This window comes from Prosopis cineraria, unplaced genomic scaffold, assembly GCF_029017545.1.
Source record: "Prosopis cineraria cultivar Desert tree isolate PC_DT_omini unplaced genomic scaffold, ASM2901754v1 PC5, whole genome shotgun sequence".
In the NCBI taxonomy this organism is placed as follows: Eukaryota; Viridiplantae; Streptophyta; class Magnoliopsida; order Fabales; family Fabaceae; genus Prosopis; species Prosopis cineraria.
In genome coordinates this window covers 8,775,068-8,792,181 of record NW_026555336.1, presented here as the reverse complement: position 1 = coordinate 8,792,181, position 17,114 = coordinate 8,775,068, and the positions used below count along the sequence as shown (strand labels likewise).

The following is a 17,114-nucleotide window of genomic DNA, read 5'->3' as shown; positions in this document are numbered from 1 at the left end:
TTTCTCCTTGAAAAAAAATTTAGGGATAAAAATATATTTTAACCCTTTAATATATTAATAATAGGGTTAAAGATCATTTTTGTCCCTAAACTATATGCGAAAGTTCAACAAAAATCCTAAACTTGACTTGAGGTTAATTTTATCCCTTACAAATATATTGCTACTGTGCCTTGGTGTTAACTCTCCCAATTTTTTCGTTATGAGGATCCCATATTTAAGTTTTTTAATATTTTTTGTGGGCATCATCATTTTTTTATAATATAAAAAAAAAATACCCCTATCCCTCTCTCCTCTCTCTCCTTCATTCCGTCTCTCCCCCCCCCCCCCGGCTTCTCCTTCCCTTCTTTCTCTCCCTCCTCCCTACTTTCGCTCTCCATCTTCCATCTCCCCCTTTCCTCACATACTCATCGTCCTCTCTCCTCACACACTTATTGGCCGTGCCGTGGACATTTGCGATTATTAGTTTAACATATTATCAGTCAACAGCTCCTAAGACACCATGGACAATAACTTTGTCAAGTGCTACGCTTGTACTTAGGTCGGCGTTCCTATCTTCCACTCCAACAACTACGACGATTATAAGCAGCTTCTATGAGATGGCTTGAAGTTGTGGAACAGGGCTATCGATCCGTTGTTCTTCATCGACTTGGGTCCTGTTCTCCCTTGTTTTTTATGTTAGAAACAGAGATGGTGATTCCCACGAACAAAAAATCTGATGACTACTCCGATGTTCTCCTAGGCATGCTCTCGAGGACTCACTTGCATGCATGCATGCATGTTCAAGAGGAGAAGGTGCATGTGTGTGAGGGAGACAGAGTGGGGGGAGAGAGGGGTTAGAGAAGGAGACACTGGGGGGACAGAGGGAATGAGAGAGAGAGAGAGAGAGAGATTATGCCCTGCATATCATTATGTTGCTGTTCATAATCTGCACCAGCAAGCTGATGGGTTGATGAGCGCTTAAAGCTCAAACCAAGAGTTGATGACAAGTAAAATATGAAGAAAGATGACGATCAGGTGTGGTTGGAGTTCATGAGCGCTCAAAGCTCTCGAACCAAGAGTTGATGAGGAGTAAAGAGAGATAGTTTTACTGCTTGTGCTTGAAGACCAAGGCATGAAAGCCAAGCTGTGCGCCATCAGGAAAATAAGGAAATTTTTTAATCTATGGATTTCCTAATGATGTCGCAACAAGAGTGTTTGGCACTATTTGAAAATTCAGCTGCGTTAGATAGTAATTTTATTTTGGTTCGACCCTAACAAAAGATGGCAGATTGTTTTCAAATAATCTCCCGCAAAGTTGCAAAGTTGTCAATGCGTGCGAAGGACCTAGCCACTTCTGTGTTAAAAATAAACCTATGCAATGCATTGTTTGGATCAATGAGGTGTGAGAGGAGAGAGAGAGAGAGTAGAGGACATTTATGAAAAAATATATTAAAAAAATTAATGTGAGACCTACAAGTAATATTTTATAATAAAAAATATTTTAAAAAATTATATGTGGGCCCACATAATGAAACTGCTAGCTACCTTAATGTTGGGGGTGATAAAAGATTAAATATTTTAAGTTGACGGGTAGAAATAATTGGGAAAATGACAATAAAGTCCTAAAATATTAATTTTATACCAGTTAAGTCCCAACAAATTCTAAAAGGCCAATCAAGTCCCAAGGTCCTTAAGTGGTATTTTGATGTCACAAGAAAAGACCGAAACACCCTTCTTCAAGTAAAAGCTCATTTTCTTCTCTGCCCGAACGAGTCTTTGTGCGACGCGAAGCTCTATTCTCTAGGTCTACATTCTTTGATCCATACGGTGAACGAGGGCTTGGTTGGGCCAGGGGAGAGTGATTTTTCTGGGGGCAGCACACGTAGCCGGCAACTGAGAGTTGAACACTTGAAGGAGAAGAGGAAAACGTTGGCGGCAGTGACAGAGGTGAGGGAAAATCGGTGGCGAGGGCCAACATTTTGGCGATAACGGCAACGGAGAGCCAGGGGCGAGGTCTTTTCTGTTAAGGTTTGGATTTATATGCCTAAATTGTATTTTTTTGCCTTTATTGTTTGTTAGGATTTGAAGACCTAGATCCCTGAGCTGGGCGTTTATTTTTTTCTGGTGGAAGTAGCTGAATCCTTTCCTCTTTCCTGCTCTGTTTCACGCTATTAGAGGTGTGTGTATATGCATGTTCAGTTTTTTTTTCCTTCCTTTTCAGTTGTTGAAGTCCTGCTTGTGTATGTGTATTGGCTGATTGGCTAAAAGTTTGGTCTGCTTTCTTCTCGTGTATGTAAAAGATTGAAGCTCTCCTCTTCCCTTTCATCGTAAACTACTTGCTGATCCACAATCGTGTTATCTTAATCTCGCATAAGATATTAAACACTGTTTGATGAATTAAATTGCAAGAGCTTGGCAAACAAATGGTCAATGACAATGAAAACACGGACTATACCTTTAACTATTATCAAGAAGAAGACAATGTTGCCTACGACATTTATTTAAGATAAACTTTTCCAATTTGACATAAATTTAGAATCAATGGCTCTGACTTGAATATTTCCATTGACATGTTTTACATGCCCAAGAAATACTAAAATATTGAAGTCATGAGAAGCAGGTAAACCTAAAATTTAGGGTCACAATTTTGTGCCAATGCACTTGCAAGTAAACGAGTCTGTTCCAGTGCAGCTAAGTTTAGAATATTTGGACCTCTCATTTGATCTGCAGATGACAATAGAGACTGCAGAGTGAATGGTAAAAGCTTACTAGTGTTAATCTTTGATGTTATTCTATCATGATAGTGAACTAAATTTGGTTAATAAAAGTAAAAGCTTGAGAGTTGTTGGAATTGCTTAGTTGTTCATCTCACAAATTTGTCAATGATAAATGCTCTCAAGGTATTTGTAGGAAGGCTTGAAAGAAGTTGATGAAAATGAGATTGTTTAATTTTCATAGTAGAACCTTGAGGAGTTATCTATGCTACCTAAGAAAGTTTATGTTTGTACATAAATTGTAAAGTTGATCTACCTATTAAAATTGTGCAACATCTAAAGGGAAATTGTTAGACAAAATGATAATTAAGATTTTTTTTTAATTTTGTAAGAAGAGTTGTGTTAATGATGGTGGTTAAATGCTTACTAGTGTTGTTGATTATTTGGTAGAAGTTGTAGAAGGGTTATTGAAGATTAAGGGATTAATGATGTTAGAAATCGAATGCCTATGGGGATGATCAAGAAAAGAAACTTCCGTTCTACTGATTTGACCATAAAGAAATTTACCTGATCTGAGTAGACTTTGGGTAGTATGAATCCTCAATGATATTTGAAGGAATTGGGCATAATGGGCTGAATGACGTGATTATAGTTGTTCTCTTTAGATATTACATTTGTGTGGAGCAATGATTTTCATTTCAGTGCACAATTTACTGATGCTTGGCTGTGCAAATCTATTGTGCTTCTTCTTTGCAAATAATGTTTCAATCAATGGAAATGCTGACAATATTTAAGTTCTCTTCACCAATGCATGCAAATATTTTAATGTTCAATGGGTGGAAATAAATTTTCAATCTGCTTCACTTCTTCTGGGCAATTCCGTACAGATGTATCTGTATTAATCTGTTTTGTTTTTTCATGAGTAGTTCAGTGAATTTATCTTCTTTCTTCCTGGACCCAGCCTCTCCCCCCACCAACATAAAAAAAACCCACTCCCTGTAACTTAAGGTGGGTTTTTTATGCCTGTTTCTTGTGAGTGGTTATCCTACTGAAGATCCTTTTTTGGATTAGGAATTTAACGTAAAAAGAAATAGTTTTGGGAATTTATTACAAAAAGAGACATTTTTTTAGCTGTCAAAGAAAAGAAGGTAATTTTCTAGGTTTTGTTAGTGCAATCTTTATTGCCCAAAACTTGTTTGTGTTTTTCTCAATTTCTCTTTGCAAAAGTTCAGCTTCTCTCTTCTTGTGGACATGCATGTTTGTTGTGCCCTTTGACCATGAGCAAAGTTGTTAGGCTTTATTAATGAAATTCTGCTTGTTTCTGCTTACTTTCTTTCAATTTATTGGTTTAATTTTAACCAGTGTTTTTTTTTGGGACTTGCATCGGTGATAATTAGGTGGGAAGCTTGTTTGTTAGGGCACAAAGAACTAAGAAACTATGGACAACAAGAAAGCTACAACAAAAAAGAAGTTTGGATACGACAACTTTAAGAAAGAGTTTCTTAAAAAAAATGAAGGAAGATTCAGTGGTCTTATAGAAGCTAATGACTCAATGAGAGAAAGTTGGCGAAAATTATCAAATGCTGAACAAGAAAGATATAGAAACATGGCTTCGTTAGATGGACGAGGCAAGGAATCAGCATCTTGTTCCACGGCAATGGTATTACTAACTTGTATTTATTTTAAATTAATGAGGTTTTTCAGTATGGTTGTTATGCATTGTATGGTGTTATATTATTCTTCTTGATTTGTAGGTTTCATTTAATACGCGTTGCTCTCCTGGCCAGTTCAAGGAAGTTGTGGAATACATATCCAAACATAAAAGGTTATGTACTAAGGTCAAGAAAATGGGGTTCCAATCTCTCTTGGATTTTAAATTTAATAAACTACCCAGAGAGTTATGTGAACAAGTAATTGCTGCTTTTGACACACCAACCTCAACACTTGGAATTGGAGGGAAGAAATTAAGTGTTGATGGAAAGGATGTGCACACTATCTTAGGTGTGCCTTATGGTGGGAAAGTTATTTTTTTAGATGATGACAGCAAAGCATGTCAAGCATTAAAGAAGAATTATCTTGGCAAACCCTTCACTGAGTTGAAGAGTCTGGTAATATCCGGCAAGGCTGAAAAAAATTTTGAAACGGTTTTTTTGTTATTCACTTTAGGAACATTTCTTTGTCCCACAACAAGTACAACTGTTTGTATGAGGAGTATTAAAAGTTTGAGTGGGAAGAAAAATGTTCAAGAATATGATTGGTCATCTTTTGTGTTGTCGGAGCTTATTAGAGAAATTTCGACTTATAAGACAGCATTAAGGAGTGGACGAAAGAAGAAGAATGTAGGAGGATGCTTATTTTTCTTACTGGTATAGTCTATTTGAAATCCTTCTATATTTTGTTCCAGTTTATTTGTTATTGATTAGATTATAATTATCCTTGTGGTGCAGATATTTTACATGCACCACTTTCCATTAGGCCCAACACCGTCAATAGATAGTGGAACGCCTGTGATGCATTTGTGGAACCAACACATGGTGCAGAAACGGGTTAAGCTGGAAAAAGAAAGCATCCATGGTATTCTTTACGGTGGTCAGGCTAATGAAGTGTCTGAAGTTTTACCTCCACTTGCAACGATAACTCACCCGGTATATAAATGTTTATACTTTATTGTCTATGTTTTGGTTTTCACTTACTTAATAAGCTTGGTGTTGAAACTTGGTTAGGATGTGAGGGAGATATATGAAGACTTTTTGCAATATGATAATACATTTGCAAGTAAAGTGCTGAAGTTGCAACAAAGTCTTAACCAGCTTCAAATATCTGATAGTAAAGCTATCATGCGGGTTGGCGAACCAAGCGAAGAAGAAGTAGAGGAAGAGGACTATGGAGATAAAAATGAAGCTGAAGATAATGAAGATGGAGACAAGGGCGAAGACGAAGCTAAAGATGCACATGAAGCTGGGGATGAAGATGGGGATGAGGATGAGGATGACGATGGACATGAAACTGCAGCTAGAGCTGGATCTAAAGAAGATGAAGATGAAGGCTCCAATAGTAAGGAAGAAAGTGATGAAAGACAAGATGGTAAGAAGAGGAGGAGAATAGATGAAAGGCTAATGGTTTGAAGGTCTGAGAGGAAAAGGGTTGAGGTAAATTGGTCACCTTTTTTGAAAGAACCAATACAAGGGAGAATTACAAAAGAACAACAAATATATGAATATTGCACTAGGTAGACCAATCAAGTAGAGGGTGAAGAGTAAGTAATGTGATATTACTTTTCGATAATCATGGTGCATTATGATTGATATAATAACACATTTTTTTGGTAGGTGTGTCGTTGAGATGTACGATTACTACTTAACTAGGGCCGAATGCCAAAGTCTTGGTCCTAAAAAATGGATAAGTACAGCGGTATGTCTAATAGTTTTAATTCATTAGTTGCTTAATTGGATAGCACATTGAGTGTTGGATGTGATCCTTGTAGGTCATGAGCATGGTCGCAAAAGTGATGGTTGGTGAGCAACTTCATGAAGGGAAGGTATGGAGGTACATATTTGATTCAGAATTTATGGCCACCCTAAGGGATAAAAAGTTAAGATGGTCTGTCTTTGAGGATGCAAAGATGCTCATGCCCGATCAACTTGGATATAACCTTGGAAATTGTGATTACCTCTTCTTGCCCATGCTTGTGTTCAATCACTGGTTTTGTTATTGTGCTGATTTGAAAAATGACAAATTTTTCATCCTTGATTCATTGGCTGGGAAGTTATTTAAAGAGAAGAAGATGATGGCCGGATTTATGGTATGCTTTATTAGTACTTTTGCATAACTACTTTAGGTGACTTAAATTTTTACATGGGAATGGTTATCTAACTCTGGAACTATTTGTAGAGAACTAGCATAATTGAGTTGTTACAAGCATGTGACCCGGAGAAATATGGAGAGGATTTTCAGATGGAGATGATATTTGAAGAACTTCCCAAACAAAGTAATGTGTAAGTAACTATCTATGAAAACAAGTACCTTTTAATGTATTCATTTCTAGTAGACAATTTGCCTTACCTTAATTGCTCATATTTGTAGAGATGATTGTAGGGTATATGTCATAAAGTACTGTACAAAATGGGATGGTAGAAGAAGAAAAGGAGGACTGACCATGGAGGACTTTTCAAACGTATGTATATGTGATCCATAATCTTTCTAATTTTTTTTTTCCAATTATCAATGTGAAACTTAAACTTTCTTTATGTTTTTTTAGGAACAACTGAGACAGTTTAGGGTGGATGTGGTGTGGTGGCTGGTAAATCACACGAGAAATGAAGTAAGAAACGAAGTATTTGCCTCTGTCTCAGCAGCTAATCGACCAAAGAGGGCAGGAAAGGAGTGTAGATTAATTTTTAGGCTGTGACATGTTTTCACCATTCTGATTTGTAGAAATTGCCTCTTCTAATTTTTTCCCTCACGTGTTTTAGCTGAAGGTTGACTATGTAATTTGTACAAGTGAGGATATGCTCAATTGAATTTGAAGCTGTATCCAAATTTTAGGGCTTATAAGAATATTTTTACCAATATATTGCAGGGCGTATAAGAATAGAATTTTTGGCTGCAAACTTAGGCTGGCCTTTGTGGGATATGCTTGATTAATTTTGTATCCAAAACATGTTATTTGATCAAAATTTGGTCACATACATGCATTTTACCTAACTGAATTATGATTTTGTGTAAACAAGATTGCCAACACCTCCATTTGGATTTTATATCATAGGTACTAATTAATACTTATTATTTTCAACAAATTAAAATAACATGTTTTTCCTGCCAATTGATACAGCCGGGCTGCTATTTATATTACTTTAATCATATGGTGATCCAATTCAATGTAACAAATGAATCATGCAATTTTCTAAATAAAACACTTGGTGTGACTATCAAGCAAGCTGAACAAGCAACCAAATCAATTATATATAACCAATGTCGCAACTGTGTGTCAAAATTTTGGGTGGGGTAAGTAATGAATTCTCAACAAAGTAATTATTTTAGGACAAAGCTCCAGTAATTTGCAAGTGAGAAACCAAATTTTGCAATTTCCTTCGAAAAAATTTGCAACTGGTACTCCAAATTTTGAATCGAAGAACTATTAAATTCGTTGAAGAGTTAAATCCTTTAGGACAAAGCTCCAGTAATTTGCAAGTGAGAAACCAACTTTTGCAATTTCCTTAGAAACAATTTGCAACTGGTACTCTAAGTTTTGGATCGAAGAACTATTAAATTCGTTGAAGAGTTAAATCCTTTAGGACAAAGCTCCAGTAATTTGCAAGTGAGAAACCAAATTTTGCAATGCCCTTAGAAAAATTTGCAACTGGTACTCCAAATTTTGGATCGAAGAACTATTAAATTCGTTGAAGAGTTAACTCCTTTAGGACAAAGCTCCAGTAATTTGCAAGTGAGAAACCAAAGTTTGCAATGTCCTTAGAAACAATTTGCAACTGGTACTCCAAATTTTGGATCGAAGAACTATTAAATTCGTTGAAGAGTTAACTCCTTTAGGACAAAGCTCCAGTAATTTGCAAGTGAGAAACCAAAGTTTGCAATGTCCTTAGAAACAATTTGCAACTCGTACTCCAAATTTTGGATCGAAGAACTATTAAATTCGTTGAAGAGTTAAATCCTTTATGACAAAGCTTCAGTAATTTGCAAGTGAGAAACCAAATTTTGCAATGCCCTTAGAAACAATTTGCAACTGGTACTCTACATTTTAGAATGAAGAACTATTAAATTCGTTGGAGAGTTAAATCCTTTAGGACAAAGCTCCAGTAATTTGCTAATGAGAATCCAAATTTTGCAATGTACTTAGAAATAATTTGCAACTACTACTCAAAATTTTGGATCGAAGAACTATTGAATTCGTGGAAGTATTTTGCAATTTAGACGCCAAATTTTGCAAATTCCTTACGAAAAATTGGCAACTCGTACATGAAATCTTGGATCGTCGAACTAGAAGATATGAACTGTTCATGTAAGAAACATGTATTAATTCATCTAATGCATCTGCACATATCAGCTGTCCACATACATCAAGACATGAACTTGGATTTACAAATGAAGGGTTGCTATGTACCAAAAAAACCCCTAATACTACTAATATATATCTACATAAACCTATACATGTCAACCAAATCCAAGTTGATCTAGTCTCATGTTATAGAAACATCAACTTAGATTTACAAAACAAGGGCTGCTATATGCCAAAAAAAACCCCTAAAACAACCATTATGTTTATGTCACCCAAATCCAAGTTCATGTGTTAACCCATTTACAATAACATCAACTTGGATTTGAATTTCTACACCTCTTCCTTGTATGACCTGCTTCATGGCAGCGAGAACAATGATAAACCTTCTTTTATTGATGTTGAGACTCGATCCTCACATGACGAGGTCTGCCAGCTGGTCGAGATGTTCTAGGAGGCAGCAAAAAGGTTTGGTTCATGAGCTGAGACACTGTCAACGCATTTGGCTTTGGCATGTCATGGGTCTCAACAGGATGCATAATGCCACTGTATATTTTCTCTTGTGAGCTACGAAGATAACATTCCTTGACATAGCTATACACATTACCATGCACTTTTTTAATGGCTGCACAAGCATGTGGGCAAGGAATGCCAGACATTTGCCAAACTTTGCATGTGCATTCCCTTAGTATCAGATTCACACATACATCTCCACACGGTGTCCGAACCAATGCAATATGTGAGCCATGCAGCTGAACTATCATAACTTCTGCCCTCAAAATATTTTCCTTCAACTTTGCTTCAACATTGGGACCAACTATGCTTTTCCACTTACTCATGGCTGCCTTACTTGCAAAAAATTTCTTGCTCAACTTGTCTCTGTGCTCATTTATAAGAACACATATATTATGCCTTCTCTCTTCAAGAATCCATGCATTAAATGATTCGGCCAAGTTGGTTGTTATCTTATCCCATCTTCGAAATGGGAACAACGATAGTGCCCACCGATCAACATCGCCTTGATTTTCTACCCATATTGCTAATTGTGGAGAGAACATCCTCAAATTTTCCATGGCTATATGAAATTCGTGCTCATGCCTTGCATAAGCTATGTAATCAAGCAACTTTAGTGCCTCTTCTTTATTGTTCCTTCCCATTCCCCTATAAACTTTATTAAACTCAGAGCTAAAATTCTCCTTAACATGTCGATAGCAAAATGCATGTCTATCACCATCAAATATGGCTCTAACAGCACCAATAATAGCATTATTTCTATCAAAACAATAGTTACCTGTAGCAAACCAAGGATATCTTTAATATTTTGAAGAAACCAAGTCCAATCATCATGAGTTTCACTCCCAACTATTGCAAAAGCTAATGGAAACAACTCATTATCGACATCGTATGTTGAAGCTGCCAGTAAGGTGCCTTGATAAGGACCACTGAGGAAACATCCATCCACATATAAAATAGGCCTAGCCCCAAGCAAGAATCCTTTAATGGAATAACCATATGCAATAAATAAACGTTCAAATCTATTGTTCTCAGAAGCCACCCATTTTGCTACAGTGTCAGCATCAGTCTCCATTAGTCTATTACACAACCAAGGAACAAGCATATATGATTGGTCAGGAAGCCCATTTATTTCCACCAATGCCCTCTCTTTCGCTCTTAAAGCTTGACGATAAGTTAGACTTATGCCATAGTCTCTATATATGTTAGCTTTGATTTCATTGGGTCTTTTTTCCACATTAGACCTTACTATGTCATCAATTATAGACGAAGTCAGTGTGCACCTTGTACTGTAAGAAACTTCAAGGTCTTCTTGGGCAGAATGTAAGTGCTCATTCTTGAAAGTTGTTACACGAAGTAAGGGCATAGACTTCCTTAATGAATATGCTGTTATCTTCCATTGACATCCTTTTGCCTTGCAAACTGAAATTATTTTATTTGTGTTGTTCTTCACAAATTTATATTCAAACTCGTGTGCAATACTATACTTGTAGATTGCTTGTCTACAATTATCAGCACTCGCAAAAATTTGCCCAAGTCCTACTAGCAAATCCTTCCACTTTATTGCATTTAGCTCAGGCATTGGTGTTGGGATACTTTGTATTGCACATGGTAGAACTTCAAGATCTTGTGTAGCATGTGAATTCTCAGCTGAACATCCTACTCTGCATTTTCATTTAAATCATGTTTATTACTACCATCCATATTTATATTAGCATAATATTAATTATGCAACTATTAAAAAAACTTACCCATCAGTTGAATCTCTTATTGCCTCTGTACTTTGCTGTATCTTCCCAATTATGTACACATGAGCAAAATTATCATTCAATTTCATTAATTGATTTATCCCTTCATCATCTTTAAGGTCTAAAAGAGCATTGCAATCAAATTTTACTTTGTACTTCAACTCTATTCCATTTAAATTACAATTTAAGCATGATGAAATCAATCTAACAAGTCCTTCAAGAGACATTCCTTCTCTAATCATTCTTCCATTACAGCTCCCCCCATCATAACGCATTGTCCCATGCATATCTTTTACAATATCTCCACCAAAATGAAAATAACAAAAAATTTCCTTTACACAACTACTTTCCATCGTACCCAATAATATCAACCTACAAGAAACAAAATAAAATGTAATAATATATCACTTAGAAACAAGTTACTTTTGACATAAGTGATTTTCGCATCAGTCAAATAGTGACAGTGTTCCATCTTAAAATATGGACACTCGATGATAATTTCTTACACTTTCAGTTGCAAAATGTCGAATCTTCATGCCAAATATTTTATAACGTCAAATAAAAAAATTTCTTTCATGTTCAGTTGCAGAAAACCGTTCCATCTTTTTCCTTACCAAAGCCATTTTGCAAGAAATTAGACCTTCATGGAGTAAACCTTTTTGTTCAGATGAAAGGATTTGCAAAAAAAAAAAAAAACCTGTCTACATGCACCAGCACAAAACCTTAAGCTTTCTTGAGTCAATAATTAAGACAACTCCACCTCTTCCAAGCATAACTCTGTTTCAGGAATGGGTACTCTTCAACATACAGCTCCACCTCTTACATGCACCTCTCATTAATGGCGGCAAAGAGACAAATCGGGAGGGAAATGTTGGAGATGATGAGTGTACATGTTATATTTACTCATAGGGGCATTTTCATCATTTCCTTTGTAATTCTGATTGGGGAAAAATAACATGGGACTTGATTGGCCTTTTAGAATTTGTTGGGACTTAACTGGTATAAAATTGGTCTTTTGGGACTTAATTGTCATTTTCCCGAAATAATTTCAAGTTGAGTAGGGTCTTTATTGATCTTTCATGTACGCTTTAGAGATAAAAAATAACCCTTTACCCATAATAGTATTAATAACATGAATTTGTTATAGAATAAATTATATATAGAAGATCCACATGTCTTAATTTAACTATAGATACATTTTGATATATTCATGAAATTCCAAAAATATATTTTTCTATTTATGCATGACACTTAATATGCATTTCCTATTTAATATTACTATTAATAATAATAATATTTTTAAAGCAAATGGTATTTATGGCACTTTATACAGAAATTGTTATGACTTGTAGCATGATTTATTTATGAATAAGGGAGATTGAAAGTTTCCGTGGAATTCATCGACATTTTATTCAGTTCAATGAACGAACGAAACTGATGGGCATTGAATTTAATTGATTGTAGATAAAACCTTATCAACAAATATAATATAAGGAGGCAAATTATTTAGTGTGTACTGGTGGATTTAATTAGAATTTGTTGTGTACAATGTAATTGGCATTTTCGATTTGAAAAAGATGTAATATAGAAGCACTTGCATGAACTGAATTGAAAAGTTGCTTACAACTTCTTCTATTTTTCATTTTTTTAATGAAAAATTTTCAACTAAAGTGTAGGTGAGTGAGAGTGAGGATATATCTCTAGCCTCAAAGAACACTTATAAAAATATTTACAAATAGCATACTAACAAGGTCCTCACATTTATAATAGAGTTTGATCTTACAAACTTGTAAGTTATATATTAAATCATCACCAATTTGACCAACGTTTATTGGTCCACTCCCACATGTTCTAAGAAATCTAACCTAATTATTTGTATAAATGGTAAGACTTATATATTTATTCTTACATATCTAATATATTTTATCTAATTAAATTAAGACAAGTAAATTTTACTATATTAATAATATTAATAACAAAAGTTTATTATGAAACAAATAATCTATAAAAAAAATTTACATGTTATTGCACTTCGATTGCGATCTCCATAAAAAGGGAAATCAATAAATGTAGGAGTCATAACCAAAATTTTAAAAGGATAATTGTGGAAACCTATTAAAAAATGGTCTACAACAACCAAAATAGGGTTTGGAAGTTGATTATATGTAGGGAAAATATTAGGCATCTCACATCACTTATCTATAAGAATGGTTACTCTAAGTTGACTAAACAAAATTAATATGACCTAAAATGAAATTTAATTATCCTTAACAAAACAAAAACAATAAAAAGAAAAGAAGAAGAAAATTAAATAAAAAATATTATTTATGTACAAGTTGAACTTGACCTAAAATAAGATCCTAAGACCTACGTACCTTTTGGAGGAATCAAAACTCATGTAGTTCAAGAGTAAAAATGTATGTCAATTTGTTAGCATTTTTTATGAAATAAATTTTTTATTTTTTTAAAAGTTTTTAATTGGATTTGTATCTTTTAATTTATAAAAAAGAATTATTCTCTTATATGAGAAATGGTTTTTTTTAAATTAGATTGAAATTCATGTGAAGATTCTAAAAATCTCACACATAAACTAATGTATTTTATATATGTGGAGCTTTCAAAACCTCATACGGCGTAGAAATTATTTTTCATTCTATTCATTTATAACAAAAAATATCTTCTTCTTCTTGTTGTTGTTTTTAAATGGATTTTAAACAAATCAAGTTAAGTACCATGATTATTATGCTTGAGGCAACCTACTGCCACACACTACATGCCAATTGATTAGTTACCTTTGGAGACTCTAAAAATCTCATATAGTATGACTAGAAAAAAACACATATACAAAAGTCTCAAATCAAATATTGGTGTAGTGTGTGTTAAAGGAGGGTACAATAGTATAAGTGGCTCTAAAAAAATGAAAAGAAAAGAAAGAAAACAAGGGATCAAACCTTTGGGACACCTTTTGTAACAATCTTGAGGAATATTTCAATCTTTATGCTATAGGCAACAGACAAAAGAAGTGAATGGTCAAAACATGTACTTTTGTGTGTGTGTGCATGTTAGAAAAAAAATATATATATATATTATTTTCTCTTCTTCTACCTACACGAATGAAAGGCCACACTTGGTATAGAGGAAAAAAATTGATTTAAATACTTATGGTTAAAGCTGATTGAGAGGTGGAAGGGGGAAAACAGAAAGGAAACGAGAGGGAAAAAATAAGAAGATAAAGGAAGCAAAATTAATGAAGGGAATATTGAAGTAAAACTAAAAGGAGAGAGGAATGAGAAGCACATACAAATATATACATATAGAGAAGGAGGCATGCACATACAAGACACACACATAAGTGATTGATACACATTGGTAAAATTAGATTTAGAGGTGGGGAAGGTGATAAAGAAGAAAAAAATAAAATAAAGAATGAGTGAGAAAAGAAAGGAACCAATAAGACGTATATATGGCATACAAGAATTTTCGAAGGAGGAAAATAGAAATCAAAAGGATAATTTAAATCATTATTAATCCTATACCCTTCAACCTTTAACACTTTTGAGGATCACATATGTCATCACAAGTACGAGAGGATTGGCTTTCCTTAGAGTATTATAGAATAATGAATAATTGATATTATCCTATTTAGGTCATCTCTAACCTCATATTATCATGAGTGAGGATGATGCAAGAAAAAATATTCCTTACCTTTTCAACAAACTCTATTCTTAAGATCTCTTCTCTCTCTCTCTCTCTCTCTCTCTCTCTCAATCCACCACATTCCTCTCCCTTTTATAGATGAAAATTAAGGCTTCCATTCTTAATGGTTGAATCCCAACAAATCATAATTTATGATTAATTTTATTTGATTTTTAATATTTCAAATCAAAGCACACATTTAGGGATTAGATTTCTATTTAAATTTTTCTAATTGAAGACTCATATTAAGGAATAAGTTTGGGAATTTTTGAATTAATTTTTATTTATTAATTTTCATTTTATTTTTTATTATTTTAGTAAGAAAATGTCTCAGATGTGCAAGATCCAAAGGTGCCATTGAAATAGCCTTAGGGTAATGACTCGATTATGGCATGAATGCTGAAAGTAATGCTAGACATTCAATGAAGTCTAGTTGACCATATACCCTGAATCGTAATAGGGATCACGAGGAGCCGAGGCCAGAGAAAGAGGCAAGGCCTGAGACTAAAGATAGGTTAGAATCTAAGCAGCAATTTGAGATATAGTTGAGTAGGCCAACAACCTGCTATGCTTTAAGGAGTAGGCTAGTGACCGATAGGGAAGATCAAGAGATTCTCATGGATTGAGTTTAGAGAACTTTTTCATGGTTGAATTTTCCAACCTTTAATGGTAACATGAGAGAGGGGATGCAGAGAACTGGGTTGAGAGGATGGAGACTATCTTCAAGGTTACTTCGTGTTCCTTTGAGCAGAAAGTAGTATTGGCTATAGTGCAATTAATAGAGGATGCCAAACATTGGTGGCATTCGATAAGACCCTCTGGTGGTAATTGACTCAATTGGGAGCAATTTAAAGAAAGGTTCTTTAATTATCATTTCCCTACGGCATTTCAAGATGAGAAGGAAGTAGAATTCTATGCTTTTAGTAGGAATATATGGATGAAGAAGCTTTTATAAAGAAGTTTAACTAGCTTTCCAAGTTCATGTCTTACCAGCACGAAAGGGATGACACTAAATAAAGAGCTAAGAGGTTGATTAAAAAGATGTGACCTAAATATAAAAGATATATTACCTTACTAGGAGAGCTACTTATGAGGAAACCTGCAACAGACTTTGTATAACTGCAAGACGGGGTTGAAAGGTAGATTTCGAGAAGAGAAGAAATAATTATGGATAGTTTTCCACTCTATTAGGCCTAACTGGAGGAATATCAAAGAAGAATAGTTTTAGTGCTAGTGGTTTAAGATTCTTAAGCAGGAGGGTTGTCGGTAGAGGATTATAGTCTCTGGGAATAATTGGCTAGGGTAGGGGGTTTAGTGGGGCTAGAGATTCTAGAGCTCTACAGCAATCGAGTCAGATCACTATTGACCTTACATCTCGCGTGAGCACTGCATGCTTTCTCGTGTGTGCAATATGTAGAAAGAACCATCCTTGAAGGTGCTAGGCATGCTACATTTATGGTGGCATAGGTCACTTTGTGAAGAAATGCTTTAGGAATCGAGCACTTATAAGAAATGATTAATAGTGCTAGGTTGAGTGTACACAGTTACCTGGGAGAAGGCTTAGACAGCATCAAATTTAATCACAAGTATAATTTTTATTCGTGAGTAAAGAGTTAAGGCTTTATTTGACTCGAGAGCTACTCATTCATTTATATCACATGACTTTGTGAAGAATTAAAATTTCTTATGCATGGGTTGTCTTATGTTGTTAAGGTGTCTACACCCTTTGGATTACTAGATAAGACCAATAAGGTGTGCAAGGAAATCAAGTTGTGCTTTGAGGGCAAGACTTTAGTGATAGATCTAATCTTGATTCCTATTTAAGGATTAGATGTGATCATTAGAATGGACTAGTTAGTAGGGAATAATGCTACTCTAAATTGAGCTAGAAAGATGATATTACTACTAGTTTATATGCGATGCCAACTGTGGTTTCCACAACAACTACCGGTGAGCCAAGGTTATTGTCAGTAGTTCAAGTTGAAAGGTTAGTTTTTTAAGGTTGTCAAGCCTATGTAGTATTCTCTACAATTGAAGGTAGTGGCAATAGTAATATTGATGAGATTCAGGTAATGAACGAGTTTCTTGAGGTGTTTGCGAATGAGGTATCGAGTTTGCCACCAGAGCGAGAAGTGGAGTTCTCCATTAATTTAGTACTTGATATTGAGCCTATTTTAAAAGCACCGAGTGGCTCCTTCAGAATTGGTGAAGCCCAAGAAGCAGCTTAAGGAGTTGTTAGAGAAGGGCTTTTTGTGCCCTGGCATGTCACTATAGGGTTTGCCAGTCCTATATGATATATCTTAGTGTGACTAAGATGTACTATGACATGTAGAAGCATTGGTGGTGGCAAGGCATGAAACGGGATGTTAGCAAGTTTGTGAGCCAATGCTTTACATGTCAAAACATGAAGATTGAGCATTACAAATCGATAGGGATGCTATAACCACTAAAGAT

General features: G+C 34.9%; 2 protein-coding genes across 2 annotated transcripts; one reads left to right on the top strand and one right to left on the bottom strand.

Annotated features, from left to right (window-relative positions):
* The first annotated feature begins 4,131 nt into the window (after positions 1-4,131).
* Positions 4,132-7,101, top strand: LOC129310735 (uncharacterized). Its single transcript, XM_054952654.1, has 8 exons — positions 4,132-4,353; positions 4,448-5,059; positions 5,141-5,338; positions 5,417-5,812; positions 6,178-6,495; positions 6,585-6,688; positions 6,777-6,867; positions 6,952-7,101. The coding sequence occupies exons 1-8, from the start codon at positions 4,132-4,134 to the stop codon at positions 7,099-7,101; spliced, it is 2,091 nt and encodes a 696-aa protein (XP_054808629.1).
* A 1,994-nt stretch (positions 7,102-9,095) lies between these two features.
* On the bottom strand, positions 9,096-10,582 carry LOC129310734 (uncharacterized). The gene is made up of 2 exons (XM_054952653.1): positions 9,995-10,582; positions 9,096-9,899 (listed from the first exon to the last, which is right to left on the bottom strand). The coding sequence occupies exons 1-2, from the start codon at positions 10,580-10,582 to the stop codon at positions 9,096-9,098; spliced, it is 1,392 nt and encodes a 463-aa protein (XP_054808628.1).
* Between the last annotated feature and the right edge of the window lie 6,532 nt (positions 10,583-17,114).

Coding starts and splice junctions, on each gene's coding strand:
- LOC129310735 (XM_054952654.1), top strand. CDS start 4,132: ATGGACAACAAGAAAGCTACAACAAAAAAGAAGTTTGGATACGACAAC. Junction 4,354..4,447: donor CATCTTGTTCCACGGCAATG/GTATTACTAACT, acceptor CTTGATTTGTAG/GTTTCATTTAATACGCGTTG. Junction 5,813..6,177: donor GAATAGATGAAAGGCTAATG/GTTTGAAGGTCT, acceptor TGATCCTTGTAG/GTCATGAGCATGGTCGCAAA.
- LOC129310734 (XM_054952653.1), bottom strand. CDS start 10,582: ATGCCCTTACTTCGTGTAACAACTTTCAAGAATGAGCACTTACATTCT. Junction 9,900..9,994: donor ATATCCTTGGTTTGCTACAG/GTAACTATTGTT, acceptor CGACATGTTAAG/GAGAATTTTAGCTCTGAGTT.